At 31.6% G+C, this 12,514-nt stretch overlaps 1 protein-coding gene across 1 annotated transcript; it reads left to right on the forward strand.

Annotated features, from left to right (window-relative positions):
* The first annotated feature begins 9,661 nt into the window (after window positions 1-9,661).
* LOC114758474 (uncharacterized) lies at window positions 9,662-12,162 on the forward strand. Its single transcript, XM_028947525.1, has 2 exons — window positions 9,662-11,912; window positions 12,135-12,162. The coding sequence occupies exon 1, from the start codon at window positions 9,976-9,978 to the stop codon at window positions 10,894-10,896; it is 921 nt and encodes a 306-aa protein (XP_028803358.1). The 5' UTR covers window positions 9,662-9,975; the 3' UTR covers window positions 10,897-11,912; window positions 12,135-12,162.
* The last annotated feature ends 352 nt before the right edge of the window (window positions 12,163-12,514 follow it).

Genomic DNA, 12,514 nt, shown 5'->3' on the forward strand with positions numbered 1-12,514 from the left:
ATTCAAACTGATTAAAATCTTAATAATATATTAAATAATCTAAATAAATTATTTAACTTAAATTTAATCAGTAAAAACATATTATATGTTTTGAATAATAAATTTTTTAACTAAAATTTTAATTTAAAACTATCAAAATGATCATTAAACAAATATAAAATGATTAAAATTTTTTAATAATATATCTTTAAATTTCTACGGTCATATAATATTAAAACTCTATATTTACTCTATACTCAAACAATAACATTTTTTCTAAATATTATAATGAAATTGATAATATAAAGAAAACATTTATAACAAAAATTTGATAAAAAAAGAGTATACTTGTGTACCTAAATGATCGCTAAAACTGTCATATCCTCTGTAACTCAACTCACTCGCTTTCTTTTCCTCTCTGCCTCTGGCTTTCTCTTTCTCTACTTCTCACACGTAATGAAAGGAAGACAAAAGTTGTAGGTATTTAGTATTCTCGCATTTAATTCCCTTTCTCAATTTTCTACTGCCTATATCTCATCCTATTCCCTTCTTCACCCACCCTTCTTTTTTTTTTGTTTCTTCTTCATTTATTACCCCCTCCTTTTTCAATTGCCCTCCCTTTTTTGTTTCTTCTTCATTTATTACCTCCTCCTTTTTCAATTGCCCTCCCCTTTTTGTTTTTTCTTCATTAATCACCCCCTCCTTTTTCTGCTGCCGGTGAAAAAAGATGGGGTGGGGCTTTTTAAAAAAAAAATAAAATATTGTTTTAATTGAAATTTTTTATTTTTAAAATTGTTAACAATTTTTTAGAATTATAATTTTTTTTATAGTATGTTACAAATATGGGTCACTTTTAAAGCCTCCTATGTAGTTATGTGAATAAAAATATGTGCTAACATGTTTAAAAGTTCTAAGATTATACAACCTCCGATTCTAAATATAAGAGTTAGTTAATTATTGAGTAAATTAAGAAAATAAATTAATTTAGTTATTTGTAATAAATATGTATTATCTTCCTAACATATTCTTATTAACAAGTTTAATAGCTAGAATTATCATTATTAGAAAAACTATGTTGAGAAAAAATAGATAAATATAAAAGACAAAATGGATTATGTTCTTATATTTAGAACCAAAATAAAAGTCAAACGATGTCTTATATTAAGAGCTGGAGATAGTATAAATATTATTTGGAATAAAATTACTCCATCCTTTTTTTTATAACATATAACTAATTAAATTATAAAGATAAAAAAGTTAGTTAAAATTGCTTAAAAGTAACAAATGTAAAATATACAAGTTATTTTTCAAAACCACCCTTAGTTATGAAAAAGGCGGATGGAAGAAAATGAATGAAAAAAAGAGATAAGAAAGAATGTCTAGAAAAAATAAAAAAATAAATTAAATATTTAGACATTTCCAAGTGGTAACTTATAAATAGAAACATACTTATTCAAAAAATTATAATTTCCATTTTATTCTTGTTACCACCTTAAATTAAATTACACTAAACATTACTAGACATTTACACACATTAAAAAAAAAGATATTCTCAATAATGGGAATTATTTTAATAAAAAGAGTTAGTTTCTCACATTATTATGACTGACTGACGAAGTGAAATTTGAATATAATCTTCACCAAAAAGAATGTTCATGTTTAGTATTTGACTATACTCATCAAATATAAGGGAAAAAAAAAAAGTCTTCTTCAACTAATGGATACGATGACATTTGAAATATAAGGAGACTCAGGCCAATATATATATATATATATATATATATATATATATATATATATAAAAGACAGTTACACAGTTACGCAGCAACTTCTGATGGGATTAGATTGTAATTGTAACAACATCATGTTAAAAATATGTATGCATAATTTTAGAACTGTGTGCGCCTCTGTCTGTGAGAATCATCCTTTAGAGCAGATGCAACGCAAGCAGAGAGTGTGAGAATCCAATTCAGCTGCTGAAATTTCGATGGATGAGAGTGTAGATTGGTCTGATCTTCCCCCGCAACTACGGCGGATGATACGTAAAATTGATGTTCTCCGATTTCGCTCTATCTGCGAGTCATGGAGGTCTTCTGAACGAGAGTGTAGATTGGTCTGATTTTCCCTCCTGTACAATTTCTTCCAGGTTCCCAGGAAGAATCACCACCCATTTTGGCAAACGCCCCCTCACCTGCTCCACAATTTATCGACTCGAAACTTCTGATCACGCTATAACCCTTCTAAGTTCTTCTCTCTCGTCTCGGGAGAGGGTGTCTGCTGCCCCCTCCCTGCTGCCCTCACTGCTTTCCCATCATTTTCTCTTCCTTTCCAAATATTTTTTTCTTGTTTCTTTTGATTACTAGATTCTACATTCAATGAATGACATATTAATGTCTTATGAGCGAAAAATGGAGCTGTTTTCAATTTTTTATGATTTTTCAAAGAATTTTGGAAGAAAAAAAATACTCTAAACAGCACAGATTTTTATGTAAATCTTTGAAACATCATAAAAAAAATAATTGAAAACAGCTCCGTTTTTTTACCTATAAGATATCAAAATGTCATTCGTTGAATCTAGAATCTAATAATCAAAAGAAACAAGAAAAAGATATTTGAGAAGGAAGGAAAAATGAGGGAGAAGCAAGGAGGGCCGCAGGCACTCCTCTCTCGTCTCCAAAGCCTAGTTGATCAAGTATGAAGAATCCAAATGCACCCGAATTCCTCTTTTTAGGAGTGTTTAAGTAGAAACAAAACTATAGTTTTAAAAATATTTTTACAATATGTGAAGTAAATATATAAAAGAGTTTGTGTCGGTTTGCGGAAAAAAAATATTTTTCAAAAGTATTTTTTTGGATTACCAAACACCTTAAACTTTTTTACAATCGATAGACTCTTGGGCTCTGATACGAGGTACTCTTCAGACTCTTTCCCTAAGGTCCTGAATTTGTTGAACTTTAATTTCTGTTCACTGAACTTATGAAAACATGTTCTATCTCTTTACATGGTTCTGGTCAAAGGTTTCATTTCCATGAGAGTGGGAAAGTATTAGCGGTCCCCGGTTTGGCTCGTACCAAGATAGAGAACTGCGTGTTCTTTTCAGTACACCGGAATGAAAAAATAGGATTTCCCAAATTTGTTGATCATAAATGGTGAGACCTTCTATTATGATGACATGATTATTCATAAGGGTCAGCTCTATGCGCTGTGTATAGATGGGGAACCATTTCTGGGATTGACTGTTCATCGCTGCAGTTGGTGCAGTTTTCTTCTCCATTTTGTGCTTTGGTTGACAACAACGAGAAGCATTTGGTAGAATCTTGTGGAAGTTCGTTGATATTTATTTTGAGGGAGATCCCAACCACCTCACGGGCACATCCTATGACACACTATTTCCGATACTAAATACTACCTCCGGTCCTAATTATAAGACCCAGTTGACTTATTTGAGAAGATTAAGAAAGTAAATTAAGTTAGTTATTTGTAATAAATAAGTGTTGTCATTCTTAAAATATCCTTGCTAATTAAGTGTATTGGCTAGAACTATTATTGTTAGAAGGATTATCTTGAAAAAAAATGCATAAATATGAGAGATAAAATGGATTGGGGTCTTATAATTAGGACCAAACAAAAAGTCAAATAGGGTCTTATATTAAGGACCGGAGGTAGTATAAAATTTTGTTTGACTTTTATTCGGCATGAGAAAAACATGAAAAAGAAAGGGAAAATTCTGAAGAAATGAAAATAACACCTAAATTTCCAAATTCCAAATCAAAAATTTCTACAACAATATATTGTTATCTTCTTTTCAAGTATAGTTAATTGATATTAAAGTATAAGAAATAAGATTGATTTGAGATTTTAAAATTCAAATAGTTTTTTTTTGGACTTTCTCAGAAGAGAAACAAAAAAACATAAATAGGAGATTTTTGCTGACTTTGCATCATGAGGTTGCTATTACAGGATGTGTCGTTGCACTTTTTTTTTTTTAAATTTGTTTTCTGTTTGACTGTTTGGGTTTTGTTTGTTGGTTGCTTTGTTTGCTATTTTCATGTTTTAGATGTTCTAGACCGGTCTTCACATTTGGTTCATTTGGGTTTCGTTCAAATTGACTGGATATAACTAGTTAGCCTTTTTATGTAATCATTTTACTTATGTTGAATCAAATTGTCTTTTTATAAAAAAAAACATAAAAAAAGATTAGAGATTTAAAAAACAACTACAACATGTCTCCATGAAACCATCTTTGACAAAACCATTAAGTTGAGAGTACATGTTCTCAAATCACACATGAGAGCATATTTATATATTTTTCCGATCCTATGCATAAGAAATTTTTATTAGAAGAATATTTTTATTTATAGGAAATGTTAATAATCTTTCTAAACTTTTTAGTTTTGTTTTTTTATTTTTCACTCAATTAATCATTAGTTAGTCTCACTGTATTAGTTGTTCTATTTATTTATTTCCTCTGTCCATGTATCAAGCTTGAAGCCAAAAAAATTAAAAAAATCGCAAAAAAAAACTTTAAAAAATTGAAAAATTATATATAGGGATCCATTCACAAAAATTGTTGTAATTGGCTTTGTTGTTAAAACCCTTGCTAATATTGTAATGGATTTCTATTGACAGTTTTTTTATTTTCAACATTTTTTCCCATTTTTTTAAGGAAAAATTTGTATCAAGCCTTTGCTGCAGATTTTGTACTTTGACTGGTGAGCCATCCTTTGTGACTAAAATACCCTTAACTTTGAACCCTATTTTCGGCCCATACCCACCTTCCTCTTTTCCACATGAACTAGCTTAAAGCCGATCAGTGCCCACTAGCAATCAAAGCCCGTTGTTTTTATTTTTGAAGCCTACCAAACATGGTCTCTGTCCAAGCCTATGCCCCCAACAATCGTACACGTCGTCACCATTGTGCCAACTGCCAAAGGGCAAAGAGTATGGAATTGGCGTTAAAAGAAGAAAAAGACGAGCGATTTGTTTTTCTTTAACAAGACAACTTTATGGGCTTATTTGGAAAAAAAAACTTATAAACACGTTTTAAATAAATTAAGACAAAACTTATTTTACTTGCTTATCTCATATTTTAAAAATTATAATTAAAAAGTTACTTACAGGTTATTCCAAACAGGTTTTATATCATTTTCAATTAATAGAGTGTTTGGGTGGAAACTAAAAGGGTGTTTAGATGTAAACCAAACCATAATTTAACAATCTTATAGTATACAAAGTAAGTATGTAGGAGAAGTTTTGTCTTGACTTATTTAAAAGTACTTTTTAAAAGTGTTTTTAGATTATACCAAATACTTTTCAAATCATAATTTTAAAAATGATTTTACAGCATACAAAATAAGTGAGTAAGAAGAGTTTTTTAAACTGACTAAGGGGATGTTTGGCAACCGCAAAAAGTGTTTCTCAGAAGCACTTTTCTACAAAATGAGGTAAACTCCTCCATATATTTACTTTGTAAACCGTAAAAACACTTATAAAACCATGATTTGGTTGCCATCCAAACACCCCTTAAATACCTTCTAAGATGATTTTATCTTTTGATATCTTAAAACTTCTATACTATAATTAAAATATCCATACCAAGTGTACTTTCGAACGTTTATTCTATTCTATTACTGCATAGTAATTGTTTTCTCTCGTTTTCTTCTCACCCACTCATCATTATCAACATTAAAATAAGAGAGTTGATTATACAACTAGGAACTTACTTTTGCTTATTTGTTTAGAGATGCTAATAATTATGCTTATTGGAATCATCATACTTAGTTATAATAAATAGTCATTCTATATGCAACATGGGGTTGATAAATTCTTTAAACTCTTTAATTAAAGTTTTAACAAAATGTCAATAATCTTGTACTACCTCTAGCGTTTAATATAAGATTTTGTTTGATTTTTATTTTGATCCTAAATATAAGATTTCAATCTACTTTGTTTTTCATATTTATATTTTTTTAAAGTTGTCCTTCTAATAATAGTAGCTTTAGCTATTACACTTGATTAGCAAGGATATTTTAGGAAGGACAACAACTTAATTTGTTTTCTTAATTTATTCAAATTAGTCAACTAATTCTTATATTTAGGACTACAGGTAGTAATTTAGTAGTATAAATTATTCGCAATAAGCGAATAGTTGTAGGTTCCGTTTCATTTGTAATCTTAAGTTATTAGCACCTACCCCTAATTTAAAACAAATTCCAAGAAAATTGTCTTGCTAAAGGCCAACTAAAGTCTGTCATTATAGGCCTTTTCTTAATCAGGCTTCAAATTTTCGTAGCACATAATTCTTTTTTGGCTCTGCATTACAAGTCAGCGACCGAGGAGAGAGTGATATCAAATTATTCATAATTAAGCTTTTTTTAATTATTATTTTTGCTTTTCCCCTCTCCCCCCCCCAAAAAAAAATCGTAAATAAATTCTATTTTATGGACTTATGAAGGGCAGACATGCCTTAACGTCTCAAAAGCTTCCACATGGATTAGATGCTTAGGCACCGCCCTTTAATAAGATATTAAGATAAGTATTGAGATCCGAGCTCATGATTTGGTAGGGTATGAATCACGTCTCTACTAATTGGACTATTCTTTATGGAGATAGGCTCTTTTCAATTTACCCAGCATAGTCTTAGTTTTTTTCCCGATGTATAATATTTTCTCATTAAAAGTAATCTTATTTGAAACACGAGCATTGGATATAGACACATCTCTCAACAAAAATTTAAATTTTAGTTCATTATATTGTGAAAGATTAATTTCTTCAGCTAGACTTGATGTCGTCTTAGATATTTATTAGACTTGTAAAGTGTAGTTGTTCTAAATTACCATATGAATTATTCTCCTATGACTATCAACGTGTTTTGTAACATATTCCTTTCAAATTGTGTGGTTTAATAAATCTGTTAACATAATTATTATTACTTTTGGTCCTTAAGATCTTGTTTGTAATTTACAAACAAGGTCTTATAATTAAAGACGGAGGTAATATTTATGTAAAAGATGTACTTTTTTTTTCAAACATGTCCAAGTATAAAAAGGTGAAGCAAGGATGAGGAATAATGAGAAAAAAGACGAAAGGAGATGTATTAGAAAAATATAATGCAAGTAATTAAAACTAAAATTGGTTAAAATACATTTAATCTTCAAACAACCACGGATCATATCTTGTAAAACGGATCGGACTAAAGGGTCTGTTTGGGTAACATTAAAAACCATGGTTTTGGGACCCAAACCATAATTTGAGTCCTAGATTTGCCAAACAGGGGGGAAAAATTAACAAACTATGATTTTGGGCCAAAACATGATTTTGGATTCAAAACCATGGTTTCAGAAAAAAAGTGAATTTATTTTGCTTTTGGCTTAAATTGGAGAGTGTGATTGTGCATGTCAGAATATATCTCAATGATAATATGACTTTAACACCTCTTAATTATTTTTTATAAACATATTTAATCTTATATTTTATAAATATATATACACATATTAATTATTTATTAATTACATTATCTTATATATTATTAATTATGTTAGTAAAAAATATATTATTAATAATTTTATTTCTTCAAATTAAAATATATTATAAAATCTATCTTTTATGTAATTATTATATTAACTTATGCCTTTTTTAGTAATTTGTACATATAAAAAGTGCTTCTAATAACAACTATCCAAACACTTTCATTTTGTCAAAATTACGTTTTCACAAAATCCATTTTTCATAAAATCTATTCTCCAAAAAATCTATTTTTAGACCATGGTTTGGTTTTATCCAAATACCCCCATTCAAAAATTTGACTCTTGCAAAAACTAAAAAAGAGAGGAGGGAGTAGTTTTTTTTCAATATATTAATTTTTTTCACCTAATACTATCTCCAGTGCTAATTATAAGAGCTAGTCAATTAATTTGAAGAGATTAAGGAAAGAAGTTAAGTTAGTTATTTGTAATAAACAAGTGTTGTCTTTCCTAAAATATCCTTACTAATCAAGTGTATAGGCTAGAACTAACATTATTAGAAGGACTACTTTGAGAAAAAATGCATAAATATAAGAGACAAAATGGATTGGGGTCTTGTGTTTAAGATCAAAATAAAAATCAAACAAGATCTTGTATTAAGGATCGAAGACAATATCTCTTTCTAATTAACCAAACTCTTCTCACTAATTAATTTTTTTGCCAGCTTTTAGCTAATTAGTTTTATTGAGAGTAATTTGCCTCACTTATAAATTGTAATATGATCTATTGATTTACTTAAGTATTTTAAAGAGATTATATAACATATGCTATAATTAAATAATTTAGTAATTTTTTTAATATATTCAAATTAGTTATCTGAGTTTTAAATTAAGGACAAGAGCTAGTATATTCATATTATCCAAATTATTTTTATAGTTTTTTACCTTTTTTATTTCACGTATTTAATAGTTTCATTAGAATATAATTATTTTACCTAAAATGACACACATTCTTATATAATAATAAATAACTAATTTGATGGCAAAAATTAATTTTATCAGTTTTATCAATCTTTGGTAAAAAAAAAAGGGTTTTATCAATCTTGAATTTGTTGATAAATTAATTAATTAGATCTTATTTATGGAAAAATTTTAAAACCTAAAATCAGTATGATGGTAAAAATATTTAGTTATTTGCTTTTTAAATGTTATCAATTATTATTAAAATATAGTAAATAAGATTGATTTAAAATTTTAAAATTAAAAGTTTTTTTTTTTTGGTTTGGAGATTCCCCCTTTTCTTATATTAATTTGTACTTTTCTGTGTTTAGGCGAGGGAAAACATCACTAAAAAAGAATCTTTCGGTAAAAACTAAAAACGACAGGCGTTCTAGGGGTGCCCCCCCCCGGGAACCCGCCAATACCGATGACCTCCAAAGAGTACTTCAAATAACACTTTCTTCTCGATTTTTTGGGAAAATTTCGCAGACATTGTTGACCCTCATGTTCTCATTAACTCTTTTAGCATTTCAAGTGATCAACTTTCGCGGTTTGATGAAGACGAACTGTTCGGCCCCTTTTGATTTCGCTACTTAAGCTTGATGGGTTAAAAAAATCAAATCAGAATAAGAAGAGAAGAGCTTACCTAGTTACTTTCGACTCTGAAGACAGCTCCATGCATTGTCTTTCGCCGTTTATGGTCGATGATGTGATGTCGGAAGTTTCCATTCCAATGTGTGACTTTTAAGGTAAAGTTATTGTCTTTGATGTATTTCTTAATCAATTATCGTTTTCTTTTTTTAATTTTGGTGTAACAAAAGGGAAAGTCATGCATGCTGGTAACCAACATGACCCTCTTATGAGTGCTTCAAGTGGGAGACATATTGTAATTGACCTAACATGACAAACACAATTAGTATATTGGACCCCATTGAAAAGTATGCTTTCTTTCTTTCTTTCATATTTTCCCCCAGCACGCTTAAGCTCTTTCCCTTTTCTTTTTCACTCTTCTTTCACCATGACGTGTCATCATCAGTCCACACTCCAGAATCATTTCTTCCACCTCATTGTTCTTTATGGAGCAACGAGCCCTTTTGCCGTCTCAATTTTTTCCCTTCGGTGGGAGGTTATGAAAAAGGTTCTTGCCCTTGTCTTTAAGCTTCAGTTTTTTCTTCTTTTCATTCACTTTTTGATGTTTGATGCCTCCTCTACAACCACAAACTATCCTTTTGAAAGGAACAGCTAGTCAACAGGAGCAACACAAGAAACCTCATTGCCCCTTTTAACTAATTCCTTGATCTGGTGCGCACCCAGACTTTTCTTATCTGTTGAGTGCCTTAAAGTCTCAAATCTTCTTTGATACCACAATGCCATAGAAGAATAGAGCTTATGACTCATGATTTGGTATCTTTCCTTCAATATGTAGAAACCAAGGTTCTTCTTTTGATGTTGCAGCCTTGGAATACCCAAAAAAGCCGTTTAATTTGACACATTGTTTGATAGTTTGTTGTGGGCTAGGTTCATTTCTTTATCTCATGGACTCCATCTTTTCTCTGATTTTGATAGTAGTTACCTTGGGGTCATCAACATTGCTGGGATCTAAAGCTCAGAGTATCAAATCAGCTCATCTTCTTGATCTCTACATCAGAGATTACACGTTCAAGTCATTGGACAAACACTTCAGAACAGGCGTAATACAATCGGTGAATTTACCTGCAAACCTATCTGGCATCAGAGTTGATACAGTAAGGTTACGGTGTGGCAGTTTGCGGAGATATGGTGCTCACTTAAAGGAATTCCATCTGGGTTCAGGTGTGGTTGTGCATCCATGTATTGAGAGGGTCCTGCTGATAAGGCAGAATTTGGGGTATAACTGGTCTGCTATTTATTATGCTAACTATGATCTCTCTGGATATGAGCTTGTTTCGCCAGTTGTGGGTCTCCTAGCTTACAATGCTGACGAAGATGTAAATTCCATGAACCCTTTTCAACTCGGAATTGTTGCTGGAGAAAAGCCCCTGACAATTGATTTTACCAACATTACTAGGTTTACAAATGCAGATGGAATTATACCCTTCTGCGCGAGTTTTGAAGGAGATGGAAGGATGACATTGGCAAAACCATCATCACCACATGTTTGTGTTGCAAAGAGGCATGGCCATTTTGGTTTGGTTATTGCATCCCCTCCGGAGCAGTTCAAAAAGCGAATTAGTCAGTGGAAAGTGGCGGTTGGGAGTACCATTGGTGCTGCACTGGGTGCTTTTCTTCTCGGTTTGCTTCTGGTGGCCATGCTTGTTAGAGTAAAGAAGAGATCGAGAATGGAAGCTTTGGAGAGGAGGGCATATGAAGAGGAAGCCCTTCAGGTTTCAATGGTTGGCCATGTTAGGGCTCCCACAGCATCTGGCACTCGAACGACGCCAATAATTGAGCATGAGTATATACCTCCTCCCCGTTGAAGTGTTTCATCTTGTTGATCAATCAATTTTGTAACATTACGATGACATTCAATCAAGTTGTTAACAGGCCAGGACTAAATTTGTATTAGTTTCTACGAAAGTTTGCGTAGATTTTGTTCTTCTAAGCAAAGGGTTTCAGTCCTGAACCCTCCTGACTCATTATTCTTTCTATTCTCTTGAACTCAGATGCTTAAACTTTTTGGAGGATTAAATTTTTGAAATCCCAATATTTCCTAACCTTCCTGTCATTACAATTTGCAGGGAACATGTGAGATGTAAGGTTGCCTATTAGAATGGTTGGCATTATTGGAGAAGACATGGATTAACATGTATTTGATTGATATGCATATGTCGTATTTCTGAAACATGTAGGCTGCAAGTTTCTCCTTCCTTTGTGTTTTCACGCAATTATGAAATATAAATTAAGGTTCCTGAAGCTGCTGACATGCACGATGATGATGTTTATCAAAAGGTCAGAGGAAGCTGCCCTGTAAAGCTTCCTATGTCTGGACATCATGATGATTTCTAACACAGCAGTTCTATATAGAGTTTGACCATTGAGTGAAAAATGGAAGGAGCCATATATGTTATTGTTGGTGGTCAGAATATATATTTTACTATAATGTTGACTGTCTCTTTAGTAGGAACCAGACAGATGAAGTTAGAACTATGGTTCCCTTGTGTTGCCATAGGAAGCCAGCTTTTGAGGTAAGGGTTAGTTGGTTACAAATTCACTGGCCATTATATGTTACAAGAAATGCATTAGCAGTTAATAACGGAAAGGAAGTTACAAATAAAGTACTGCTTTGAGTTACTTCTTTTCCCCTCGAGAACAAAAAACCACCGCCGATATCTCGAACAGAAATGAAAATAGTGAACTCAAATGTATCTGAGCTGGACTACTGCAAGAAAACTCAGCAGTCCATGCTTGTTTTTATCTGCTATTTCTACTCAATGATGCTGTGCAGGGGTGCCAAGCAAAGCTTCTTCAGCTGGTTCTACAGTCAACTTCTAAGGTAAATTGTTGTCTTTGGTGTCCTTCTCGTCAAATGTCGTAATTCTGGATTTTGGCTAGATCATGATGTTACTAGGCTTTCGGATGCTTGATGCTATGTGATTTTAATCTGAGTGAATTTGTCTCTGGAAAACTCAGTTCTTCCTCTTGGGTGAGTTTGTGATGCTTTACGTGGCTTTTGGATACTTCTGCTTTGTTATTTATAGTCTGTGACTTTCTGCAGAATGTGTAGGGAACTGATTTCTTTACTCTTCCTTTATGCCATTGATCATCATCAATTACTTCACTACTCCTTTTTTTCCCAAGAAAAAAAAAATCCAAATTGGCAGTGGGCAAATGGTTTTCTTTCTTTGTTATACATGCTCCCATACAAGGATGTCAGAACTTTAAAAAAAAAAAAAAGAGGTCTAGACCGTCAAAACTGAATCTAGATTGTCCAATGGCAGAGGAGTGGGAAAGAATAGAGAAGCTAGTTTGTAGCAATTGATGTGTTAAATTGTGTAAATTGTCTCTTTCACTTGTCACCCTTCTTTAAGGTTGTAACTTTGAAGGGTTGTTGTATAAAATAAACTGTACTGATTGTTATAAAGCATTCTGCTAAAA

Source organism: Neltuma alba, unplaced genomic scaffold, assembly GCF_004799145.2.
Source record: "Neltuma alba isolate B1F8T4 unplaced genomic scaffold, ASM479914v2 tig00010701_pilon, whole genome shotgun sequence".
Lineage (NCBI taxonomy): Eukaryota > Viridiplantae > Streptophyta > Magnoliopsida > Fabales > Fabaceae > Neltuma > Neltuma alba.